Source organism: Euleptes europaea, chromosome 17 (genome assembly GCF_029931775.1).
Source record: "Euleptes europaea isolate rEulEur1 chromosome 17, rEulEur1.hap1, whole genome shotgun sequence".
Classification (NCBI taxonomy): Eukaryota; Metazoa; Chordata; class Lepidosauria; order Squamata; family Sphaerodactylidae; genus Euleptes; species Euleptes europaea.
In genome coordinates, this window is record NC_079328.1 from 11030571 (window position 1) to 11056886 (window position 26316).

Genomic DNA, 26316 nt, shown 5'->3' on the forward strand with positions numbered 1-26316 from the left:
GCCACACAGTAAGTATATTTGTGCTGTGATGGCAGCTGCTGCCAAAGCCAACCTTTAAAAAATGTGCACAGCCAATCAAATCTCCAATGGCCAGTCAGAAGCCTTGCTGGGCAGAAGTCTTGCTTGCCCCGTCCACTTTCTAGAACCTCTTGGTGGGGCACTAGGAAAGGTGTTGGCAGGTGCCATGGCACCCATGGGTACTACGTTGGAGACCCCGGCTGTAATGGAAGGCTGAATGGGAGCAAAGGATTAGAGGTTCTTCAGGGGATGAAGGACCTCTGGGAGCAAAGGATTAGAGGTTCTTCAGGGGATGAAGGACCTCTGTCAGCTGGTTCACTCCTGCAAGTATATTACTTGATTGCGTGCAGATACTTGTAGCTGAGTATGTAAATGGTCTCTCCCCCCCAGGCGGGAGGGCAGCCAGCGGGAAGCCCGAGCAAACGAGGCGCCAGGGGGGTGCAGCCCACGGTTGATCGGCAAGGGAGGAAGGAAGAAAAACAGAGAGAGGAAAAGGGAGAGAGGGAGAAAGAAATGGAAAGAGGGGGAGAAAGAAAAGGACGGAGGGAGACAGACAAAGAAAGAGACAGAAAGAGAGGGAGAGAGAAAAGCCTTTCCCCCCCACACTCACACACACACCTGCCGACCCCACGCGACCTGGCCCCAGGCTCCATGCCTTCCCACCCCTAGAGTCCACAAAAGGCCCCCCGAAGCCCAATCGGCTCCTGCGCGCATGCTCTGCCGCCAGGAGCCATGGGCCTCTTTCCCCTCTCCCTCTCGCTGCTCAACAGCCAACAGGCAGCAAGAGGGGCTTACAGTGTGCCCCAGCGTTCCTGCACGCTGTGGTGATAGGGGGCAGCCTTGGGGGAAGCATCCCTCCCCCTCCTCTTGTTGACCAACAGCCGTCAGGCGGCGAGAGGAGGTCCAAAGGGCGCAGCAGCGCCCCTGCAAGCCGTGGCCCCAGGAACACCCTCAGGGAGGGCCGCCCTGTGCTGCGCCTCTACGGCGGGGCCCCGGAGCTCCCGAGGGCCACAAAAAATGTCCTCAGGGGCCGCATACGGCCCCCGGGCCTGAGGTTCCCCATCCCTGATCTATGGCGTGCATTTGCCTACATTCCACAGGATAGCAGTGGAGAGAGAACACAGTTGGACTTACTAGGTCAGGGAATTTCACATTAAATGTAAGCTCAGCAGCCTCCAGAAATCCCTGTTCAGGACTTACAGTCATTACAATCACTCCCCTTCTTTCTTTCTTTCTCTCTCTCTCTCGTATACATACTAAAAGCTCCTTGGGCTTATCCTCTAGGTATTCCAGGCTTACAAGGGACATGCCGAAGAGCAACTGGATACTCTTGAACGGAGATATCGAAAGCTGCTGCAGAGGTCGCTCCAGGATGTGATCCTCCTCTCCGCTCAGAACCAGCAACTCCGAGACCAGAGACAACTGGGGGGCACAGACAGAGCAACGCAGACAGATTGCCAGCCCCTTAAGGAGTGCGCCAAGAGCCACAGCGCATTTTAAGGACTCGGGGCTCTCTCTTTTGAATTGTATCAGCTTTTGAAATGCTATCCTCAGTAACCAGGGGCCTGCTAACATACAGCTGGAGTAAGTTGAAATAGTTTACTCGGAGCTGTTATCCTGAAGCAATTACTCCTGTCTACCCAAATACTTCTGAGTGGTTTTAGCCACACTGCCCTTCCTTGTTTTCACTATTTTGGTCATTTACTGGTTGTTGTGGTGGACTAAAATATAAGACAAAGGTTAACAGTGTGAAAAAACACCAAACTCTCCAAAGCTATGTTGAGAAGACAGCATTTTTGTGAGCCACACCAGGGCCCCATCAGCTTTCTTGTTTCTAATTGTGTTTACATTGTGTTTACATTGCAAGACACAGAGAGTAAGCAAGATATAGTGGTCAGAACTGGACTAGGATCTGGGAGATCCAGGTTCAAATCATTGTGCTCTGGAAGCTTGCTGGGTAACCCTGGGCCAGTCACATTCAGCCTCACCTAACTCATTGTGGGATAAAACAGAGAAGAGAACAATGTAACCTGCTCTGTGTACCTGTTGGGAAAGGAAGGTGAAGACATAAATGAAGTAAATAAGACAGGAAAAAAGGCTAATTATATCCAGCGGTACACTATGAAGACAGTTATAAAATAAACAATATTCCATCAGATCTAGTGAACATAGAAGCTGATTAAGAAATGAACACTCAGTAAATGTTCATTTGCACAGATATTTGGCACATGCTTCCGAATGAGCACGTGGTGCAGACATGTTTAACTCTATCCACTTGTAATGGCTGATAAATGTAATAGATACGTGAGTCAATAAAGTGTTTAAAGCTAAACAAGAATTGGCTATTGTGTTTAGTGATAGCGTATTTTGGAGATCTTTGCCCAATTTCACATTCCAGAAGTGAGCAGACCATGTTGTCTTCTAACATCAGAAAGTTGATCTAATTAGAGTTGATATGATATGCACTGGAATAAAAAGTCAGGTGGCAGGAACCAGCTCTCCCTCCATACAAAGGCAGCTGAAAAGGGAAAACAGTGGAGTATGACTAACGTTCTGATGCCACCTCATTCCAAATGGTCACTGCCAGCAGCTTAATGTCATAAAGAGTATGGGGAGCAAGACTGAACTCTGCCAGGCTTCTGGCTACATTCAAGTGCCACAATAAATGGTGTCTTGAGGCACAAACCCTGATTTGTCTACCAAACCTACATAATAGTCCACCATTTGTTCGTAAATCCTCATCTGCTGCTTGCCTCCTTTCTCGCCTCCAAGCAGAATCCTCAGGTGTTATCCTGAGCTCCCTTGTATTGCCTGGCTACTGGCAAAGCCTCACTACACATGCACCTCATCCCCCTGTAATTAATGTGAGAAAGTGGGTGGGTGAGTGGGTGGGGAGAAGCTTTGACCAAGCCAAACTGCCTCCTCCTCCTTGCTCTCTTGGCAAAATATTGTTTCCTTCATCCCCCCCCCCTTTACTGGCTGCTTCACTGAATTCCTCAACTTTTTAACTCTGAAACAAAATAGATGTTTTATAACCTCTCCCTTTTCCTGGTTTTGAAGTCTTTGAAGCACATTCCTGCTTCATCATGAAGTTATCATCATGGAGAAAAGGCAGAGGAGAGGAGTTTCCTAAGAAAGCATCAACAGCTGGATGCAGCGAAATGCTGTTGGTCCGGGCTTCCCTCTCTGTATGCAGGAGGCCTAGAAGGATTGTGTGACTGAACAAACTGGGATTTTTACATTCAGATTGCACAACATAAATAACACAAATGAACAATCAAACTTTAAAGAAGAAGGAAAAAGGAAACCATCCAGAGTTATTGACCATCAATTCCTGGAGCCTCACGGCAGATATGAAATATCTAACTACCTGATTAGTGATCTGAGGGTTCCAGTCAGACAGAAGATGCAAAACTAACCACTCATCAGGGTGGCCTTTAAACCTGCATAAAAGAGGGTTAATTAAACAGTTCCTTAACTCAGTATAAAAATTACATTGAAAGAAAACATGAGATAAAAATTCATGAACTCTAGTCCCTGTGTTTTTTTTCCCCTGATGAGGAGTTCTCAGGAATCTTGTAAAGGACCACTGAAGGCAAAATATTGAACCTTATGAGCATAAAAGCTCTGCGGATTTTCAGAGATTTGAGATGCAAAAAATACAGAGCTGGAGCCCCATAATTAGGCACTATATCATACAAAACTAGGGAACATGCCCTGTTAGCTAATGAGTACAAAGTTTGTCTCTCAATGTCCCAACAACCTCTGGTGCAACACTCTAAAAACTTGTTGTTTCTCTTAATATGAAAAGCAAGTCAAATGAAATGCCAATTGACTTGATTTTCACAAAATCTAACATGACCAACTGCTTAAAAGAGACAGACAACATAATATGCACAAAATTAGAGTATTCTGACATCAAGTGAAAGCATTTCAAGGTCTGAAGCAGGGCTCTTGTTTCTGAGACTCAACCTAGTCTCTAAACACACGGCTGAGTATCCTATACAATTTGGGTCACCCAAAGTGCAATGCAAGAAAGAAGCTTGGATCTTCTCAACAAGTTGATTAAATGCGCTAACCCAAATGGGGATCCCATATAATAGCTGAGCTATGGGTTTAGCATTAAATACACAGATGGCCGCAGGCACATATTGGCCACTCTGGCCATAAAAGAAGCGTTCCACTGCAGACGTGTTGCAATTGGCCAAATTAAGTGCACATTTCAGTTGAGTTGTCCATCTGTTACTTTGAAAATGTATACCCAAATGTCTAAACTGTCTAACTTATTCAATAACTGTCTTAACTTATTCAATAACACTGCCATTGACTCTCCAGCAAAAACTCTCCAGGTCTTTGAAAATACCATAATTTAGGCAAACCACAGTTAGCAAGCCAACTACAAACCATGGTTTAAAATCAGTTTAGTACACAGCAATAAATCAATTTGTTGGACAGCCTTCATTCAGAAAACACAAACCATGGTTAATAAAATGTGGTTTATTGTGCTGACTGAATGCAGCAGTGCTCAACACCACTTTCTGACTCAGCCCTCTAGACAGAACTGAACCAAGTTCCCACAATACCCATCTCAGTAAGCTGGTAGGAGTAAGAAGGATACCATGGCTGATGATACCAAAGACCACTGAGATGTCCAGGAGAATCAAGAGGGTAGCAGTTCCCCGGGGTCCATCCCTGTAGTGGGCATCTGTCAGGGTGACTACAGTAGTTCCAGTCCCAAAACCAGGGCAGAAACTGGACTGAAATGTGTTGTCGAAGGCTTTCACGGTCAGAGTTCATTGGTAACTTGTAGGTTATCAGGGCTGTGTAACCGTGGTCTTGGTATTTTCTTTCCTGACGTTTCGCCAGCAGCTGTGGCAGGCATCTTCAGAGGAGTAACACTGAAGGACAGTGTCTCTCTGGAGTGCTGTCTCTCTCAGTGGTTCTTGTAGGTTACACAGCCCGGATAACCTACAAGAACCAATGGACTGAAACGGGTTGAGATATTAAGTTTACATGAAAAAGCTTAACAGACATCAGTCATTTATGCATGGGAGTTTTACCTGGGGCTTGAAGGTCACTCGACCCACACATTTCTGTTCCAAATCTATGCACCAGCAGTCACCAAGCTCAAATCAGGAAGCATTTGAGTCCCCACCCCTTGAAACGCTGCTTTGTAACTGGCTGTAGTGCTTTCTGTGAAAGAAATGTCCATTTCTCCTCTCCCCCTGGAGGAAAACCAACTACTGTTTTACAAACCTTTTCAAAAATGGAGCTCTCTAAAAGGAATAGGGTGGGGGGTGGGGGAGAAACCAAGCGTCTTTTAAAAATCCTTTCTTGTGTGAGTCTGCTCAGAAAGAATTCAGAGAAATCAGGAAGCATTTGAGCCCCACCCCTTGAAATGCTACTTTGTAATTGGCTGCCAGCCTCCCCAGGTTTCTCTGTGAGAGAAATGTCACCCACTCAACTCCCCTGTTGCATGCTTTGGCTTATGCATGGAGATTTCACCCAGGCTGATCTCAGGGGAGATAGAAGAATCGAGCTATTACAGGAACTGGAAGACCCGGGATTTGCTAGAGCTGGGTGTGAGGTTATCTCTAATGGATGGAAAACTCATGCATAACTTCAAGGAAAAACTGAGTCAGACTGGGGACAAACATGAAAGTACCCATTCATAAACAACCAGTCACTTCTCACTTAAATCTCTGTGATTTTGCCATCAAGTCACAGCTGACTTATGGTGACCCTGTAGGGGTTTTCAAGGGAAGAGATGTTTGGAGGTGGTTCGCCATGGCCTCCCTCTGTGCGGGCTGAGAGAGTTCTGAGAGAACTCTTGACTGGCCCAAGGTCACCCAGCAGGCTTTATGTGGAGCAATAGGGAATCGAACCTGGTTCTCCAGATAAGAGTCCACCACTCTTAACCACTACACCATGCTGGCTCTCTTCACTTGAAGACCTTACCCAAAATAAGGATATTCACCATCAACTGATGGTTGTCCAAATTCTTCAGGTCCAGGCTTTGCTTCTTTGAGGGAGGCTTCAAAACTACCTCAATCAGGACGATTTCCTCCTTCAGTGAAACTATCGTTACTTTCTAAACCTACCTGGCAAATCCCTTCCAGCTTGATGCAACAGGTCAGGAAGGAGAAGGGTCGAACACAGATGTGGTAGCTGTACTCCTCCAACCAACGTGTCCCCATCCTCTGGCCCCAGTGAAGTTAATCCAAGCCATCCTGACTTCTATGCTTCGATAACATTGAGACTATTTTGCAGATACGGTGTTCTCTGAGTTAGGCCAGTCCTTTTTGAATCCATCATAGACTGAGCAGGCACCCCAAAAAAGGCCCTTCAGACAGTGCGCTGACATTACCACCAGTGCTGGAGACTGAGTAAAGAACTGTAATGAGGGGCAGGCATACACTGTCTCCCTCCTACTACCTCAGCTTGCATGGCCTATAGCTTAAATGCATAAGAACATCTTCCTGTATCATTAAACTACAGTTGAAATTATTTTAGAAGATCTTTAATTTCTTTTCTGGAGGAAAATGCCCAAGAACACTTGACAGCAGAGCCAGGGTGCTCTTTCAAAACCAGTCAAGAAATTTTGGCCTGTATATACTTAATTTCTTGGGGCCCTAGTTCAGAAAATTTTCTCTGGAAATGTGTGCAGTAGACAACTTTCACCATGGTACTCTGTTGGTGCTGCTGCTGCTGAGGTTCTTTACAAAGACTATCCTGTATTATGGCAGAACTGACCTTGTACACATCAGCATTTTAGTCTCATCCTTCGCAACAAGTGACAAGACAAAAAGAACACACACAGTCAAGAAAGCTGGAAATTAAGTTTAATCTTTCTTATCCAGATTAGGCATTGTTTGGTACACTGAATTGAGTCTAGTTGAACCTGAGCATATACATATACTGATCTATCAACACTTCGTAATTCTGAACTAGTAGACAAGGGTCACTGGCCATCCCCATGTGACAATGACAATCAAGGAACCAGTGCAGTCCCAGCATGAGGTTCAGAGCTGCCCATCCTGGATTTTGACACACAGCATGTACGTGAAGTTGGTTAACTCAGAACAGCAAGACCTCCCACCCCACCCCACTGCAAGCTAACGAGCAGATTTCTGAACACTTGAGCTGGTGGCAGCAGGAGAGGGGGGAAACTGTAGCATTTGCTAAGGAGTGGGAGAATGGGCAGGGAAGATCCCAAATGGACAAATGGGGATATCAGAACTGACTGTACTGTATGAATAAGGAAAGGCGCAAGAATATCTGATGTGGATCCTTGTTTCTACGGAAGCACCTCAGAGCAGTCCCTATGAGCAAGGGCCCAATTCTGACGAAGAGACGTTTGCAGAGCCTCACCAGCAAATTTAGTCATGTATAATGAGGCCAGGTGGAATATGGGGCTGCTTATCCAGAGAGGGTTACAAATTCAGCTCCTAAAAAGGACGTCACACTTCAGGGAAAGGAGGGAGGGAAAGCAACAAGGAACTTCTTTCAGACACCCTGTTACAGGAATCTGAGATCATCACAGTTTCCCCATGCCCTCTCTGCCAGTAACGGGTTGCTTCAGGGACAGGCCACAACAATAAGCACAGCAGAATAGAATTTCTAAAAGGCACTTCAGACACCACACTGGGCTGAATCAGGAATTTCGGAGGAAGAGACCTGTTGAAGCAAGACACCCTCCACGCATAAGCTGCTAGCTTCATTCAAATGATCCTTTCCTAAATGAATGTGGTTATACTGATATTGTCAAATAACAAAGTTCCCTTGTCCCTCACACCACATACAATGGTGTGAAGATAAGAGCTTCCGAGACAGTTCACCTTATCAGATCCAGGAAATACTTCAAAGCCAGATTCAGGAAAATACTGGGACAAGGAAGATACATCCCCCTCCCCAACCACTTGTGAGGTGGCACCGGATACGTTCAGAAAACCAAGTTAATGCACCAGGCAGCTCTCTCCTCCCCTGCCTCCTTAGGAGCAGGGCACTCCTCATAGTGGCACCAGGAAAATGAGCTTCTACATAGTCATCTTCCATTTCCTCGCACCATGCCCTGTAGCTAAAACCATGATCAGTCAGAGCATGGGTTGGTGGAGGCCACAGCTCAGTATACTAAAAAGTTTTCTCCAAGTTCAGAGAGAAAGTCTACAAGAGAGGTACCTTTAAGCCAGTCAGGGGACACTGAGGAAACTGTGCAAGGAAGGAAAGCCTATCAGATACCCACAACTATTGACACTTGCATGAGGCAGTACAGGGTCAGACCCCCCCCTCCCCCGCCATCAGTGGCTTCCCTTCAGCTATCTGACTCCGTAATACAAGTGCACAGCCAGGCCAATGAGAAGAACGGAAAGGAAGAAAAAGGCAGTGAGGTGCAGGCTGAACAACAGGACAGAGAGAAGGGCATTCACCATCACGGAGGAGGAGATCACAAAAAGCCTGGTGATATTATTGCTGTGCTTCATGACCACAGACATGATCAAACCATTCAGGGCTTGGCTGACAATAACTAGCACCACCCACGACGAGAAACCCTCCAGGTACCCGGTGGCCGACGCGCTCAACAGATGGATGGCCACGTTCAACAAAACACCAAAAAAATAAAGAAAAAGGTTTTGGAGGTTGAGAGGCAGATCCTGGGCCTTCAAGGTAACTTCGGTGTAGACGGCAGAAAGGCCAGAAATCAAGCAGTACACAGAGATCAGCAGCAGGCCAACGGGTGTGATATGCAGCTCCATGGCAGAGGCAGGAGAGCGCTGAACATCCTGGAGTCCTCCGTAGGTATACAGCACCCCAGCAGCTGTCAGCAGGGAGAGGGCTGCCCACTTACGGGGCGTGAGTCTTTGGCGCAAGAACATGCTGTAAAGGAGGGCCGTGCTGCCGATTTTCAAGTTGCTCAGCACCTGGTAGGTGCTGGGATCCATGAACAGCTGCATGTGGACCACCAAGTTGTTGTTGGCTGCATACAACAGTGCCGAGAGAGCAAAAGGAGCTGCGTGTTGCCACGACACGGAGAGTCTGAGCTGCTTCCAATCCCAGATCAGCAGAAAAACCAAGGAGAGCGCCAGCTTGGTCAGCTCAATCAAAACCACCACAGACGAGGCACTGAATGGGATCTTCCCATTGTCCTTGCAGAGAGTCAAGAGAGGAGCGTGCGAGCCATAAATGACAACAGACAAAAGAAGCATCAGCCCCCACGGGGCTTTCTTAAGTACCGTAGTAGCAGCAGACCTGACCAGGTTGCGAGCACGACAAGTGTCGTCAAAGAACATTTCTGTCAAGCATTGGAAACAAGGGTTGAATCAGTCTCTAATTTTTTTTATTGGAAATGGCACAGGAATTGTTTTGGTATTTTTTAAAGACATTATCTTCCAGGGAGGACATACATTACATGCCCAATGAATCAAGTCAGTAAGTCATAAACCAGTCAGTCACATTTGGATATAATACTTGAATACTTGCACATGATTAGGGAGATAATTGACCTCACATGTGAACTACGCAAACTGCATTTCCTGAGCCCAGGGTATGAGGCAGTTTCTAGAGCCAGCAGCAGCAATAACAGCGGTCCTTCGGTTCAGTGGACACCAAAGGCAAGCGCGTCACAGAAAAGAAACGCAGCTGTCTGAGATGATAGTCTGGAAGCACCCCAGCTTGGCTGAAGCTGAAACTACCACTTGCATGATACGATGCCCGAACATAATTATAATCAGACCTGCTGAAATTTCACACTCGCCCGATATAAAACATTTCCAGTGGACAGGAATGCTGAGATGGGAGCCAAAGAAACCAAATGCCTTTGAAGCAATGAAATTGTCTAGAAATTCTAAAATACGAAGAGGAGTTTTTGGAGTGCACCTCTACATGAAGGAGAGTCTTCTAGTCTGGCCCTTTCCTGAATGACCTGAAGAACTCTTTGATTGTCTTCTCTACATTAGGGATTGCATAGTTTTGAGCAGCATACACTCCAGAACAAGTCCCCACTAAAAATCCCAGGACTGCTGAAGAGCGCAGTTTGGCTACAACATACCCAGCAAGGAACCCTTTGAGAAACGGAGATGCTAGCAAGGAACCTTCCTGTAAGAAAAGCAAAAACAAGCAGATCAGACAGTGATCTGAACAACAAAAATTTAAATTGGGGCATGTTCTCATGGTTCATCTGATTCCCTAAAATACCAGATTACATTATTGGAGCTGGTATAATCTTGTAACCAAGAGATAGGGGACCACACATACAGCCTCAGTATTCTCCAAGTGTGGCATACTAAATAAAATACTGGGGTTTTACTGGAAATACTATTATGTTCCACTTGAATAAGTTACTGGGCTCACAGACTTATAAAATGTAGCAAAACACAGATTTAAAAAAATTCTACAAATAAATAATTAAGGAGTTCCCCCTTTTACCTGTCCTACTCCAGCCTGTACCTCATTTTCCACTTTTCGTTGCAAATTCGCCAACTGATCCTTCAAAAAAGCGAGATCCTTCAGCTTTGGCAGAGAGTCCTATATATTGGAAACAAAATTCCATATTGCAAATTGCACGCAAACATGCATTTTAGTATCTTTGTTACAGAAGGAAAAGTGATAAAAATACAAGCAGTCTATTTCTCTTGCCACTAGCACTGCCATACCAAAAGACCACTTCAGATATTTCCACTCTGAGGTTCCTGACCCTATCCTAAGAAATTGGATATTTGTTGCTGCACAAAGAAACTTACTGATATGCTATTAAAACGTAGGAAACCGAGTTCATACACGGATTAGTTGCCAAATGTTAATCAAATGTTGGATAGAATGTCTATAAATGAAAAACTGTCACTCGGTTTTATCTATTAAGTATATAATATTTTGTACAAGTAGGGGACCTGCAAGGACTTGTCGGGGGTATCTCATTCCCCCTGTATTCCTTCCTCCACTAGTTCCTCTTCCCTTCCTGCTGGCAGCCCCCATACTCTCTCCCTCTTTCCCTGCTTTCTTCTCTTCTTCCAACCCACCAGTCAATCTGCCTACTCCATCTATATTATTTACTTCATTTACACCCCACTTTCTCCCCAATGGGGACCCAAAGCAGCTTACATCGTTCTCCTGTTCTCCCAACTCTGTGAAATAGGTTAGATCAGAAGCATGTATCTTGTCCAAGGTCATCCTGTGAGCTTTCACAGCACAGTAGTGATTCAAATCTGGGTCTTACAGATCCTAGTCTGAAACTCGAACCAATACACACTGGCTGGGGTGTTGGTGGTGTTGAACAGTACCAAGCAGCCAATCCTGGGTGAGTCATGTAAGTCAGGTCAAGTCGCCAGGTGACTGTTGCAGGGCCTGGCTCTGGTAAATCATCCCTTAGAAGCCAAAACAACCCTGGCCCTTCCCCTTACCTTTTACTGACAGAAAACAAAGCTTGAATGTTAGCAATACTGTTATGGTTATCTAGCAACAGCCATTGAAAATATTTGTTTCTTAAAGCTACAGATCTTTTCTCTGTCATTTTGGTGGGTTTAAAACCCAAGGGGTTTTTTTTATTATTATTACAAATTTTTCTACAAACCTGGGACATTTTTAAAAACTTTTGTAGAAAGATCTGTCCTATCGGTTCATGGCTCCAGTCTCTGAATGTAAGTATTCACAGATATGGCCATGTTGAGAATTAGATATATTGATTTGTTTGGACAATAAAACAAAATGCTTGAGTAGCTGTGCTGGTCAGTTCCTGGGGAGGATAATGACACATGTCTTTCGATTTAATTTTCTGGAAGGTAGAACATTCTGGTGACAAGCAAAGAGCAAATGTTTACCTAAACCAAGGGTATACATGCCTGTAAATTTTAGCAATTTTCAATACAAGTTATATAAGCAAAAGATATGACAATACAGGCTGTTCAGACTTCCTGGTTTTACATGTATTTAATATTTTTCTTGTCTGCTTTGATACCCAACTTGGCTCACTGCCATTAAAGCTGAAAACACAACTACCCTAAAACTACAAAACCGCAATAAATTGATACTTTTAAACTCAAACTCCATGAAACCCAAACAGGATGTTACACCTGAAAAGGCCCCCTGCACTTTGTCTAGCCCAATCTTAGTGCAGGGTTAGGCTGGGAGAAGGCACCAATGCCTGGCAGTTTTTGACCCTGACCTCTTAGGCTCATTTTGACATAGGCTTGCCATCTCAAACAGGAAAATTCCTGAAGATGGTGTGTGTGTGTGTGTGTGTGTGTGTCCTGGTGAAAGACCCCCAGCAGGGTCTATTGCCACCAAGTCAGGGTTGCCAACTCTGGTTTGGGAAATTCCTGGAGATTTGGGGAAGGCATAATTTGGGGAGGTAGCTCAGTGGGGACATAATTCCATCAAGCCTAACTTCCAAAGCTTTCATTTCCTCCAGGGGAGCCAATCTCTATTGCCTGGAGTTCAGCTGTAATTCTGGGAGGTCTCCAGCCACCGTGTGGAAGTTCAAAACAAATAAATTACCCGTGCTGAGAAAGTGTGAACTGAATCCCAAACACACAGCACGATAAAGCAAATAATTAAAATACATTTCAACAAATAAAACCTAATATCAGCAAAATCTACAAATCTATCCCTATGGTACCATCTATGAAACAAAAAAGGGATATGGTAAGAGCGAAGTATCAATGCATTTTTGTTTCATACCAGATGCGTTTTTAGAAAAGAGCAAGAGTCCAGTGGCACCTTAAAGACTAACAAAAATATTTTCTGGCAGGGTCTGAGCTTTCATGACTCACGAAAGCTCAGACCCTGCCAGAAAATATTTTTGTTAGTCTTTAAGGTGCTACTTTAAGGTGCTACTGGACTCTTGCTCTTTTCTACTACCGTAAACAAGAGTCTGCCTTGGAAACTGAAGCTGTGGCTCACAAAAGCTCATACCCTGCCAGAAAATATTTGTGTTAGTCTTTAAGGCGCTCTGGACTCTTGCCCTTTTCTACTAGAAAATATTTGTGTTAGTCTTTAAGGTGCTACTGGACTCTTGCCCTTTTCTACTAGAAAATATTTTTGTTACGTCTTTAAGGTGCTACTGGACTCTTGCTCTTTTCTACTACAGAAAATATTTGTGTTAGTCTTTAAGGTGCTACTGGACTCTTGCCCTTGTCTACTACAGAAAATATGTTTGTTAGTCTTTAAGGTGCTACTGGACTCTTGCCCTTTTCTACTACTGCAGACAGACTAGCACGGCTACCCGCTGCGAATTATCAGGTGCATTTCTGTTTCACAGATGGTACCCTAGGGATAGATTTGTAGATTTTGCAGATATTAGGTCACGTGTAGGTTTATTTGTTGAAACATAATTATGGTATATTCAGAATTCTGCCCTACATTACCATAGAAGGGTTATCATTCAATCTAGCCAAGCAAAAAGCTCTACAGAGACGAGGAGTTGTCAGATAATATGTATAGGCAGGCAGACCCCGTGGAGGGGGTATTCCGAAGAACTGGGATGAACAGACGCGACAAGCACGAAAAGTAGTGCTGTTATAATCGAGCTCTTTAATGCGCTTTTTAATTTTGGCAAAAGCTTCAGTTTTCCCAAGATCTGATAACATATCCTGAAAGAAGCCCAACAACGCGTTTCTCATCTAAAATTTTTTGCCATGAGGATTTGAAAGGGTCATGCTTGCCATTGTCAGTGGCAAGATTTGTTTCAGTCCTTATATCCCTCCAACACTAGATATATGCTGCTCAAGACCAATTGATCAAGGAGCTTCTAAGGGACAAAAGGAAACATAATTATTTGCTCTATCGTGCTGTGTGTTTGGAGACACCATCTGGAAGTTGGCGACCCTGCAGGTCACACTCTAAACCTCCAGGGGGCGCCGTTGTCTGGGGATAAAGGGCGGTTTCGGGAGACCCCCGGGCCCCGCCGGGAGGTTGGCAACCCCATTCATTTGGAGGGCTTCCTGCCCCAGGGCGAGGCGTCAGTCTCCCCCCCCCTCCGCCCGCCCCACGGCGCGACCCCCTCCCGGCCAGCCCACGCCAGCAGGCGCCGGGACCCTCCGCGCCGCCCCCGCCCTCACCTTGTCGTCCGCCATCTTCCCGGCCGGATATGACGGAGCTTCCGCTTCCGTCGGAGCGCGCGCGGCACCATGGGCCGTCCGGCCTCGTCCCTCGCCCGGCGGTGTGTTCGCGGCACGTGCGTCCTGGGGTCACGTCGGAAGACGCCGCTGGTCGGGCCGCCCCAGACCAGTCGCGTGCCGGGAGGTCGCAGCGGTGGTTTCAACAAAAAATTATTTCCGGCGGCAAAAAAATATATATATTTTTAATTTTTAAAATTATTTTTTTACATCACAATAATTTGCATCATTCAATAACATTGTTATATGATATAAACATTATTTTTCTTAACCAACTACCTTAACAATGCTGGTGTTTCATTGACTTCCCCTCTCCCCTCCTCTCTCTATTTGATAACTTAATTGTCCCCTTTGCATTTAAATTCTAATTCATTATATTTCTTATATCACCGGCGGCAAGATTTAAGGGCGAAAACGCACCGGGGGGAGAGGGGGGGGTTTGCCTGGGATTTGCCGCTCTCTAGACGCACATTAAAGAGCCCCGTGGCGCAGAGTGGTCAGCTGCAGTACTGCAGTCCAAAGCTCTGCTCACGGCTTGAGTTCGATCCCGACGGAAGTCGGTTTCAGGTACCCGGCCCAAGGTTGACTCCGCCTTCCAGCCTTGCGAGGTGGGTCAAATGAGTACCCAGCTTGCTGGGGGTAAAGGGAAGATGACTGGGGAAGGCACTGGCAAACCACCCCGCAAACAAAGTCTGCCTTGGAAACGTCGGGATGTGACGTCACCCCGTGGGTCAGGAATGGCCCGGTGCTTGCCCAGGGGACCTTTACCTTTTAGATGCACATTTCCCCCATCTGAATCCTCAAAACTCTGCACGGGGGCTTGTGATTGAGTCCTGAGAATGTGGCTGGGGTGCAATGTGCATCCAGAGAGCGGTAAATCCCAGGCAAACCCCCACCTGTCAAGAACCATGCCAAGCGCCATGCTTATTTCTGTTCAAGTGTATTCATTGTTTGCGGTTCATGTGTCTCTAGCTTTGTTTCTCTGCGGTGTTCAAACCGCCGGGAGTCTGGCTGTCCAGGCAGACTCTTGACATGAGTTAGGCCCATCTCTGTTCCAGTATTATTTTGGTTTTGTTTCATTATGCTGTATCCGCTCCTTTCCTTTCCCCCTTCTCTGACCTTGAGTCTCTGCAGGCACTTCAGTATTATCGCTCGCTGACTCCCTACTTCCCACCAGGCACACTGTTATCTCCTAACTCCCAGGCCGCTTGGTTCTGCACCTGGGATGACTCTATGCTTAAAACTATGCTTTGTAGTTTGGTTCGCCATGAGCAGCTTTGAAACCGTGGATTGCTCATGTTGTACCTGCGGCTCCTAAATAAACGTTTACCTGCTTTAGACCTGCCTGTCTGAGCGAGTGGCTTTTTGGGATTGCCAAGGTCGGCTGAAGAACCTCACACCACCCCCGTGCGTTTTCGCCCAAAGGTGGGGACAGAGGCCGAGGGAGCGACGCTTCTGTACGACCCTCGAGGGGTGGGAAGTGCCGCTGCCGGAGGAGCCGCCGAGGAGAGGGCCGCTCGGGCCTTGGAGGCGCTGGTTAATTTAGCCTTAACAACAGATCCTGGTGACTCAAAAAAACCAGATCGGTTGCTTGGAGTGGGGGACTCTGATCTGGAGAGCCGGGTTTGATCCCCCGCACTCCTCCACAGGAGCGGCTGAGGCTAATCTGGTGAACTGGATTTGTTTCCTTGCTCCTACACACGAAGCCAGCTGGGTGCCCTTCGGCTAGTCACAGTTCTCTTAGAGCTCTCCCAGCCCCACCTACCTCACAGGGTGTCTGTTGTGGGGAGGGGATTGTAAGCTGCTTTGATTCTCCCTTAAGTGGTAGAGAAAGTCGGCATATAAAAACCAGTGTGGTTCAGTGGTTAAAAGCAGTGGTTTGGAGCTGTGGACTCTGATCTGGAGAGCCGGGTTTGATTCCCCACTCCTCCACATGAGTGGCGGAGGCTCATGTGAACTGGGTCGGTTTCCCCGCTCCTACACATGAAGCCAGCTGGGGGACCTTGGGCTAGTCGCATTCTCTCAGCCTCACCTTCCTCACAGGGTTTTGTTGTAAGGAAGAGATGATTGTAAGCCAGTTTGAGTCTTCCTTAAGTGGTAGAGAAAGCTGGCATATAGAAACCAACTCTTCTTCTTCATAAGGGGCACGAAGCGCTTCCTTCCCCCACATTAAACATGCTGGATCTTGGAGCGCCACCAAATTCTTGCAGCCGAATAACAGGAACCGACTCCCCCCGCCTTCCCACTCCTAGATCTACACGATGCTCCGAAATGAATTCAGGGAGGGAGTATTCTGCGTCTCCCCCCCGCCACCCTTCTGCACACGTGTCTGGCCACCGGCAGAACAAGTCCAGCTAGGAAGGGGTGCCCAGTTCTGTGGGCAGATCTGCTTCTTCCTCGTGGGCGTCTTCTCATCTATGGCTCCTCTTTCCTGTTTGTTGAATGCTTCCTCCCCCCTCACGGACATTTATTAATTTATTTGCATTATTTATAGTCCACCTTTTCTCGCTGGGACTCCAGGCGGATTGCGCAGAGTGAGTCAATACAACCAATCAACGGGATGGGACATCCCATCAAACAGAACTGAAGCAGAATAGGCGTATTGACAGGACGCATTAAATGATGCAACATTACACAGTAGAATGCGACTTACAGCAAGCAACATTTATTTGTTTGTTATTTATAGTCCACCCCTTTCAGTGGGACTCAAGGCATTTTACGCTTAGTGAGTCAGTGCAGTTCACAAAATGGGTCATTCAGTAACCAAAGCATTAGGAGATTAGATGTCTGGAATCACTGGAAAGAAACATAAGCATGGCATCAGCATTCACATGACATATGAAGAGTACAGAAATTACAGAGCTTGGATCCTACTTCCAATAAGCTTTATACAGCACTAATGACCCCAAGGGGAGGGGCTGTGGCTCAGTTTGTAGAGCATCTGCTTGGCAAGCAGAAGGGTTCAATCCCTGGCACCTCCAGTTAAAGGGGCTAGGCAAGTAGGTGACATGAAAGACCTGCCTGAGACCCTGGAGAGCCGCTGCCGGTCTGAGTAGACAATACTGACTTGGCTGATAGGATCGCGCTATACAGGTGCAACCCAGCGCACGCTGACTTGAGAGCAAGGCCTTTGAACCCGGGAGGACTTGCCTAGGCCCGGGCCTCCAATCCTCTGTGCCCAGAGAGTGTGTGCAGAAGAGAGTCTCCGTGGGGCTCAGAGGCTGCCTCGGAGCCCCAGAGGAAGGACTGCGAGTGGCAGGCAGGGGAGAACTAGGCGGTCGCCATGGGCGCAGACCTCAGAGGGGCGCAGAACTGGCCTGAGGGGCACCGTTTGAAACAGATGAGTTTCTTGAAAAAATGCACCGGACAATTTATAATTTTTTTCATATTTTCAGATAAGTACCACAACAGTGCTATGGAATATCATTAATTATAACGCTTTTATTTTTTCTACAAGACAGCTGTTTTTGAAAACTGGTTAGCAGTGGCGGGGTGGGGTGGGGGCACAAGTAGTTAGCCTTGCCCAGGGCGCAAAAGAGACTGGCCCAGGCCCTGGTGGCAGGTGTCACTCCAAAAAGACACCATGTAATGCAGGGCAGAATTCTGAATATACCATACTCAGACAGGATCTGCCCTTGCTCTTCTGGCTCTATTGACTCACTAGCCCATGCCCTTTTGCAACGTCGCGTTTAGGAGGAACTTCGATCGCATTATATTTCCCCCCTTTTAACATACAAATCCAATGCCTCTGTGACTGACATAATGCTTTTTACTAAGCGACAGGGACCCCAAGGCTACATTGTCAGCGGCCAGATTTGTTTCAGTCCTGATATCCCTCCAACACTAGATATATGCTGCTCAAGATCAATGGATCAAGGAGCTTCTAAGCCACTGGTTCCCAACCAGGGCTCCATGGACCCCCAGGGGTCCGCGAGAACTAAACTAAGGTCCGCGAAACAAAGTTATAAACCCATAATAAATTAATATTTTCAATTAAAAGCTCTCTATTATAAAATATATATTCAAATATTATTCTAAGCTGAATGTTTAACTCACAGTTATGATTAAAGTTTATTTTCAAATGCTCGGGATTTTTATTTTGAACCTTGGGGTCCCTGCACCGAACAAAAAAGTCCTAGTGGTCCCTGGTCAAAAAAAAGGTTGGGAACCACTGTTCTAAGGGATAAAGGAAAGGGAAAAGACGCTGGATTGTAGGCGACTCGACCCACCCGGGGCCACTTAGGCATGGGAGGTTTTGCCTGGGATTTGCGGCTCTCTATTATTTTTAATTATTGTTATCCTCCTTGATTTTTTTTTTCCGGGGTACAGAACAGAACAGAAGGTGTGGAATTAGTGAAATGGTAGAAGACTTACGGAAGAATGTTTAAGAATCAGATGTGAGATGCAGAAGTGCGAAAGGAAGGTAATGCTGTTATTGGGCGAAAACGCGCGGCCGCTGCAGCCTCCTTCCTTCCCTGTTCCAGCCAGGGTCCAGCCAGGATCGAACGCACGAACGTTCTTCCCTGTTCCAGCCAGGATTCAGCCAGGATCGAACGCACGAACGTTCGAAGAACGTTCGTGCGTTCGATCCTGGCTGAATCCTGGCTGGAACAGGGAAGAACGTTCGTGCGTTCGATCCTGGCTGAACGTTCTTCGAACGTCCGTGCGTTCGATCCTGGCTGGACCCTGGCTGGAAAAGGGAAGGAAGGAGGCTGCAGCGGCCGCGCGTTCTCGCCCCAGGACTCCCGCCCCGCCTCCGCCCCGCCCTCCGGCAGAGCATCCCTGCTGCCCTCGCTCGCCGCCCGCCCGGGGCTCCGCGGCTGCCGAGGCCATGCTGGGCAAGGACTACATGCTGGCCATCATCCTGGTCAACTGCGACGGTGAGAGCCGCCCCGGGGACAGCGGGGCGGGGGTCCTGCGGGCCGAGGCCCCCCACCCCTCCCCGCTTCGCCCTTCCCCTTCCCTTCGACAGGAAGGGGCTGGTTTCCCCCGCGGTAGCTCCGTCGCTTTCCAGGGGGGGGGAGATCCTCATCTGGGGGGTGGGGGAGAGGATTTGGGGGGTGGGTGGGACGGACGCCCCAGCGGCGAGGAGAGGGTTAAAGGGCCCCCCTTTCCCTCCCCCGTTGGAAGCCACCCGCGGCTGCTTGTTGTGCCCCGGAGCTGCGAGTTCGGAGGGGCAGCCCTATGCCAGGCGCTTGGAGAGCGAGCCAAAGCAGGTCTACTCCGACTCCGACTCAGGTCTATTCAGTGGCGCTTGCTCCCGGGAAATTGATTCTTAGGGTCGCACTGTCAATGTCAAAGCAGTTCAGGTCTCCCCTCCCACCTTTGCCCCCCGATCCGCCGCCCTTGCTTTTGCACCCCCCTCCCTCGCTCAGGACCAGCGCCTGGCCAGGTTGAGGATCCACCCCAGCCGCTGCCTAGTGCCCAGGCAGTTGTCCCTGGTGCTGAAGGGTGGCATCCGCTGTGGAGCCCCCTCTGCGGGAAAGGCGGGCAGGGTTTTCAGGCTCCCTTGGGTTCCTCCACATTTACGGGATCCGGAGTGCCACTGGCGTCCAAGGCAGACGCTGGGGAGCCTCTTTCCCTTCTTCCATTAAACTTTTAACAGGTTTTAGCGTTTGCAGAAGAACAAGATGAGCCTGGCGTGGCTGTCGAGAGCAGCCTCCCACCAGCCTCAGTGGGATTTACTCACAAGTAGATGTGTTTAGACTGGTAGCCCAAGAATGGACAACTCCTGAATTCTTGGGGCCATTTATTCTCTGGGCGAGGAATGGGTGGCACTTACTCCTAAAATTGGGCTGCTGGAAGCCATCTGGAAGAGCTCAGGGAAAATAGAACTGAACTGCCTTTCCTGAGATCCTTTGTGGCCTTGTCTTGTGGCTGAATCTCAGGAAAGGGATCCGGGATCCAAAAGCGGCCTTCCCTTCTGCTTTGTGAAATGGATCGAGTTTGCCCATTCAAACAACCGCATTGCAACTGGGAATTCAAGCAGGTAAGTGACATCAGGCAGGCAGTGACATTTCCTCCTACTGCTCCTCTGAGGCAGGGACCAGAAGGTCTGACCAGTCCTCTGACTAAGCAGAGGGCTTTGCATCTGGATATCGGCTTAATTAAAGCGGGGAAAGTAAAGGGAACACCGGGAAAATGTTTAGTATCCTTTGCTCTGGGAACTGTGCCCAAGACTCCATTCTACCCACGAGCCAAACAGTCTCCGGGCTGCAGAGGGCTGATACATCCCTCCCCCATCATCAGTGGTGATGGGGGGGGGGGTGACCTGAACAGTCCACAGGCTTCGTGATGAGACACCGAGCATTGGCACAGTCAGGTGGAGAAGGTGGTGCCTGTTGCCCAGGCAACCAGATCAGTCATGACACATCTCCACACCACTGGCTGTGAGAGAGATGGTGAGCCAGTTTCCAGGATGAGGGAGGAACAGGACCCTGAATGTGTCCCCCCCCCCCAAAAAGGCAATGAAGACGGCAGGACTGGTGCCTGTTCAGATGCACTTAAGCCCTTCCACAGCCAGTCAGAGGAGAAGGGTGGGGGGAGCACAACTTGTTAGGGTTTATGCTGGAGGGGCCGTTGCTCAGTGGTAGAGGTTCTGCTCGGCATGCAGAAGGTCCCAGGTTCAATCCCCGGCATCTCCAGTTGAAGGGAGTAGGTGATGTGAAAGGCCTCAGCCTGAGACCCTCGAGAGCCGCTGCTGGTCCGAGTAGACAATATTGACTTTGATGGACCAAGGGTTTGATTCAGTATTAGGCAGCTTCATGTGTTAATGGAGCATGTAAGGTGCAAATGAAGGGCTGGGCATCTGTGACTGGGCACACGTGGGGCTGGGGAATGCGGGTGACCTGAGTCTGCCCACACACAGTTGCCCAGGGTCTGCACAAACTTGTCCAAACCAGCTCATCTAGCAAAACTAGGGCTGAATCCACCTACTGGCCCAGTCAGAGAGTGTGGGTCAGATACTGATTTCACCCCACACTCTCATAGGTGGTAGGAAACTGTCTGGGAAAGAAAGACATGGGCTACCTGTGAGCTGGGATGTGTTCCTGGCCAATTCGTGCTTTGGCAGGGCTGGAACACTGACGGTGGAGACCCTGGAGCAAATGATGTTCAGTCACAGTACTGATCAACCAGTGACTAGGGATGAGAATATTATCTAAAAATTGGTTTCCAGTTCGTTGCCTTCCTAAAAATGTGTTACGATTAGAGTGTTAGCAAGTATAGGATGTTTCAAGCCCATTCCCAGTGAAACTCAGGGTCAAAACAGACACATGGAGTGTATCCTGATTTTTAAGAACATTTTTACTTTAATGCAGATTTGGGGAGGGTCCAAATTTGATTGGAGCTGAGGAGGGGATGCTGAACTCTTTCCCCACAGGCTATTATTTGCTAAAAATTGCCCTTTCCCCAGGTGAAATGATCAGTGGACTCAATACTCCCCCCCCCATGGGTGGGAAAGCAGATGGGCAGTTGAGATTTTGATTGGAAAAATAACACAGAGAGAATAGGTTAACCCCCCCCCCCCCCACACACACACACATACTGCTCTTCTCAGATCTGGAATCCTCTGCAGCTGCACTGAAGTTAAGCCAAAAAAGTCAGGAGTTAACATCATGTATCTCTCAAATCTCATTTAGTTTGACTCAGACAGAAACGTCATGATCTGGTGGATTACCATAAATTAGACTCTTGCGAGATCCGTAGCTTGTTCATTGGTCTGATAGAGGCCCACAGGCCATTTGGGGCTCCTTGCCAGGGGCGGTCTTAGCTAATGGGCAATGGGGGCCATTGCCCTTGGCCCCATGCTGGGAATGGTCCCCCCACCCATGCACCCCCAAGAGGGAGAGAAGAAGCAGATCGGGCTCCTGCTGCCACCTGCAGTCACCCCTTCTGGAGCTTGGGCAGTTGGCTTCCAGTGAGAGTGGCTCATGCCCACCTCACAGTGGGCCAGAGTCACCTTTGCTTGGCACTGGGAGGCCATCCTGGACTTTTCCCCAGGGCCCCAGAATCACTAAGACTGCCCCTACTCCTTGCTGTCTCAGTCTCTCCATTGATGGAGAGCCAGTGTGGTGTAGTGGTTAAGAGCAGTGGTTTGGAGCGGTGGACTCTGATCTGGAGAACTGGGTTTGATTCCCCACTCCTCCACATGAGCGGCGGAGGCTAATCTGATGAACTGGATTTGTTTCCCCATTCCCTCACATGACGCTAGCTGGGTGACACCAAGTTAGGAGGGGTAGTTAATACCCTGGAGGGTAGGGTCAGAGTTCAGAATGACCTCGATAGACTGGAGAGCTGGGCCATAAGCAATAAAATAGATTTCAATAGGGAGAAGTGTAAAGTACTTCACCTAGGCAGAAACAACATAAGGCACAGGTACAGGATGGGAGATAGTTGGCTTGACAACAGTACATGTGAAAGAGGTCTGGGAGTCTTAGTGGACCACAAACTGAACATGAGTCAACAGTGTGAGATGGCGGCTAAGAAGGCCAATGCAATTCTGGGCTGCATCAATAGGAGTATTGTATCTAGATCAAGGGAAGTAATACTACCACTGTATTCTGCATTGGTCAGACCTCACTTGGAATACTGTGTCCAGTTTTGGGTTCCACAATTTAAGAAGGATGTTGACAAGCTGGAGTATGTCCAGAGGAGGGCAACCAGAATGGTCAAAGGTCTAGAATCCATGCCTTTTGAGGAGAGACTTAGGGTTTGTTTAGTTTGGAGAAGAGAAGGTTGAGGGGAGACATGATAGCCATGTTTAAATATTTGAAGGGATGTCATGTTGATGAGGGAACTAGCTTGTTCTCTGTTTCTCCAGAGACTAGGACATGGAGTAATGGATTTAAACTAATAGAAAAGCGATTCCACCTAAACATTAGGAAGAAATATTGTCGAAGGCTTTCACGGTCAGAGTTCATTGGTTCTTGTAGGTTATCCGGGCTGTGTAACCGTGGTCTTGGAATTTTCTTTCCTGACGTTTCGCCAGCAACTGTGGCAGGCATCTTCAGAGTAGTAACACTGAAGGACAGTGTCTCTCAGTGTCAAGTGTATAGGAAGACAGGGAGGCAGGGATATACAGCAGAACATATGGAGGGCTAATGGTCATAGAAGATAGTATCGGTTGGCACGGCAACCCCGGCTACAGGGCCAGGGGACTATTGCGACCGTTGGAAATCCCCTCCAAGCCTTGGGAGGTAATCGCTATGGATTTTATGACTGATCTCCCTCTCAGCGAAGGGAAAACCGTTTTGTGGGTTATTACCGACCTATTCTCATAACAGGTGCACCTCGTCCCGTGTGCAGGTATTCCTTCCGCCCCAAAACTGGCCCGCCTCTTTGTGTCACATGTCTTCCGTCTGCATTCCTTTCCACGCAAGATTGTGAGCAACCGCGGAAGTAGCTATGTAGCAAAGTTTTGGAAAGCTTTCCTTAAACTGGTGGGGGTGGAACAGGGTCTGTCTAGTGCTTTCCATCCTCAAAAGGATGGGCAAACTGAACGTGTTAATGCTGTACTAGAATGTTATCTTCGTTGCTACGTCAATTACCACCAGGATGATTGGGTTGAGTTATTACCTTTTGCTGAGTATGCCTATAACAACGCTGTACATCAATCCACAAGTTTTAGCCTATTTCAAGCTGTCTGTGGCCAGGACTTCAGTCTCATTGGCCATGTTGATGTCTCGGGGGAAGAGGGCAGCGAGAGCGTGGCGGCTTGGGTACATATGATTCAGACCACCTGGCCCTGGCTGGTGAAAAACCTTGAGCGTGCTAAACGTAAATACAAAGCTCAGGCTGACAAACACCGGTCTCCCAGCCAGAACTTTAACGTGGGTGATTTGGTCTACCTGTCTACCAAGAATCTCCGGTCCACCCGTCCGTGCAGAAAACTCAGTGCCAAATACGTGGGCCCCTACCCCATTTCTCGGGTCATTAACCCTGTGACCGTAGAACTCTCCCTGCCAAAAACACTGAGGCGCATACATCCCATTTTCCATGTAAGTCTCCTGAAACCCCATGTGCCCTCCCCAAAATGGCATCCCGATCCTTTCCCGGAACAGCCAGTGATGGTGGGGGGGGGGGGAGCATTTCGAAGTTGCAAAGATTCTGGACTCGCGTATCCATCACGGTTCTCTCCAGTATCTCGTTCGTTGGAAACACTTTACCCCCGCCCAAGATGAGTGGGTTCGCGCACGCAATGTCTTCGCCTTTCGCCTGGTGAGCGCCTTCCATACCGCCTACCCCCACAAGCCAGCCCCCTTGCGAGATGGGAGGGGGCCCTGAGGGGAGCAGGATGTCAGGCCTCGCTGTTATGCCTCCTCGCAGATACCTCACAGATGCCTCTCTCAAGGATTGTTTATCTAACGGTTGCATTCCTTTCCAGCCTTTGATGCCCGTGGGAGCCTGGCCCTGTAGCCGGGGTTGCCGTGCCAACCGATACTATCTACTATGACCATTAGCCCTCCATATATTCTGCTGTATATCCCTGCCCCCCCCATTCCTGGCTTTACTTCTGCAAGCTCTGAATACCTGTATGTTTTCCAATAAACTCAACTTTCCTTGGATTACCTGTCTGTGGAGGTTGCTTTAGGAAGTACTACGGGACAAGTGCTTACATTAAAAAATCTGGAGGCTCTCACTGGAACCCGTAAACTGTCCGCAAAGCAGCTACTCTGGGCTGACTTCTTTGCTCAATTCTGTTTTGTGCTCAAGCATGTTCCGGGGAAACAAAATTTGCTGGCAGATGCCCTATCCCGGCTTCCCCAATACCCTACCAAAGTAGACCGCCCCACTGAATCGCTCTTTTCACCTGCGCACAGGGGAGTACTCCCTACTCTGGTGGTCCAAACCAGGTCACAAACCCGACTCCAATCCCGCTCTGAGCCAGTCGGAATGAAAGCTCGAGGGGGGGGGGACTTCTACCCAAGACTCAGGCCTGACATCACTCTTTGGTATCTACAATTCTAATCCTAATATTTCTAATTACACTCATTGAACTAAATCTCATACACTTTTAAAAATATAACATTGAATGTAATCATTAAAAGGTGGTTAATATTATCTCAGAATAAAAGGTTAATAAGTCTCACTAATAATAAATGGATTAGATCAATAAGTAAAAATTATCTCTTCTTCATAGAACAATACCTCCGTAAACCCTCCATATCTCCCTACACCTATTCATTGTAAATTGTCTTTATAATGTATTAATATAGTAAATTCTACCATTATTGCCAAAGTCAAGCCTTTTAACCAGTCCCTTGTCTATTTCCAGAAAACCAAACTAGACTCTTTTAGCCAGTCCCTTTGTCCGGAATTCCCAGCGTCTTCCACTTTTCTTCATTGACTCCAAACACCGGAGAGCATCCTTGGATGTGTTTGGTAAAATTCCCTCTGCAAGCATGGAGTTCTCATGGTACATCTGCATTGTAGTTTCTTCAATTCCAACTTCATAAAAAGAAATCCCGGTAGCTCCAGCCTTACCACCCTTCAAGTCCTCCAAGCTAATATCAAAGAATTCTTCAGGCAATTTGTAAAGATAAAAGTCAAGGTCTCTCACGTTCATATCCTTCGTAAGCAGCTGGTCTGTTGCAGTTTCCTGTTGAAGGGATGCACCGTCTTGTTGTTTTTCCTGACTCTCCTTTTCCTTTGTGGGAATGTCCTGATCTTGAGCCATCTTCTCACTTGGAGAATCCACTGCTATCACATCTGACTTTGTTGTATTAGCTTGGTCCTTTATGTCTTTAAGTACATCCAAAATAGAATCCAGTTTTTGGTTAATAGATTGATATATGGTGTTTGTCATGGCAATTAGTTGACCCATCTGTTTAATCGCACATTCCATGCTTGCTACTTTTAAAAGTTTTGTTAGTTAGTTGGTAGAGTCCGGGCAAATAAACCAAAAAATAGAAAAATTTGTAGGTGATTCAACAGGATTCCTGTATTGTGGGTAGTATTTTGATGTTAAATACCATCAAGTTGAAAACACTCTAGTATAGACTGCGGCAAAAAACAGGATATACCCATAAAGATGTAGAACTGTGGACCTTTCGTTACCTCCTCTTCCAGGAACTTGGGAGTGATTTGCCAGTTACACAAGGGAGACACACTTCCGGTCTCACGATCTCAGTCTGTTACAGTCTCGCAATGGCATTAAACAATGAAGGCGGAAAGACGACAACTAAGGAGGGGG

At 47.7% G+C, this 26316-nt stretch overlaps 3 protein-coding genes across 3 annotated transcripts in view; 1 reads left to right on the forward strand and 2 right to left on the reverse strand.

Annotated features, from left to right (window-relative positions):
• Positions 1 to 8333: 8333 nt before the first annotated feature.
• Positions 8334 to 9305, reverse strand: LOC130489012 (probable UDP-sugar transporter protein SLC35A4). The gene has a single exon (XM_056862717.1). It carries the CDS (start codon positions 9303 to 9305, stop codon positions 8334 to 8336), a length of 972 nt encoding a protein of 323 aa, XP_056718695.1.
• Positions 9306 to 9912: 607 nt separating this feature from the next.
• Positions 9913 to 14110, reverse strand: LOC130488941 (SLC35A4 upstream open reading frame protein-like). The gene is made up of 3 exons (XM_056862632.1): positions 14067 to 14110; positions 10441 to 10539; positions 9913 to 10110 (listed from the first exon to the last, which is right to left on the reverse strand). Exons 1-3 carry the CDS (start codon positions 14079 to 14081, stop codon positions 9913 to 9915), a joined length of 312 nt encoding a protein of 103 aa, XP_056718610.1. The 5' UTR covers positions 14082 to 14110.
• Positions 14111 to 18941: 4831 nt separating this feature from the next.
• The window catches only part of APBB3 (amyloid beta precursor protein binding family B member 3), a 28370-nt gene continuing 20995 nt past the window's right edge, over positions 18942 to 26316 (forward strand). Inside the window, exon 1 of the mRNA XM_056862633.1 lies at positions 18942 to 19003. Coding sequence (XP_056718611.1) covers positions 18955 to 19003 — 49 coding nt within the window. The 5' untranslated portion in view covers positions 18942 to 18954. The remainder of the gene's footprint in view (positions 19004 to 26316) is intronic.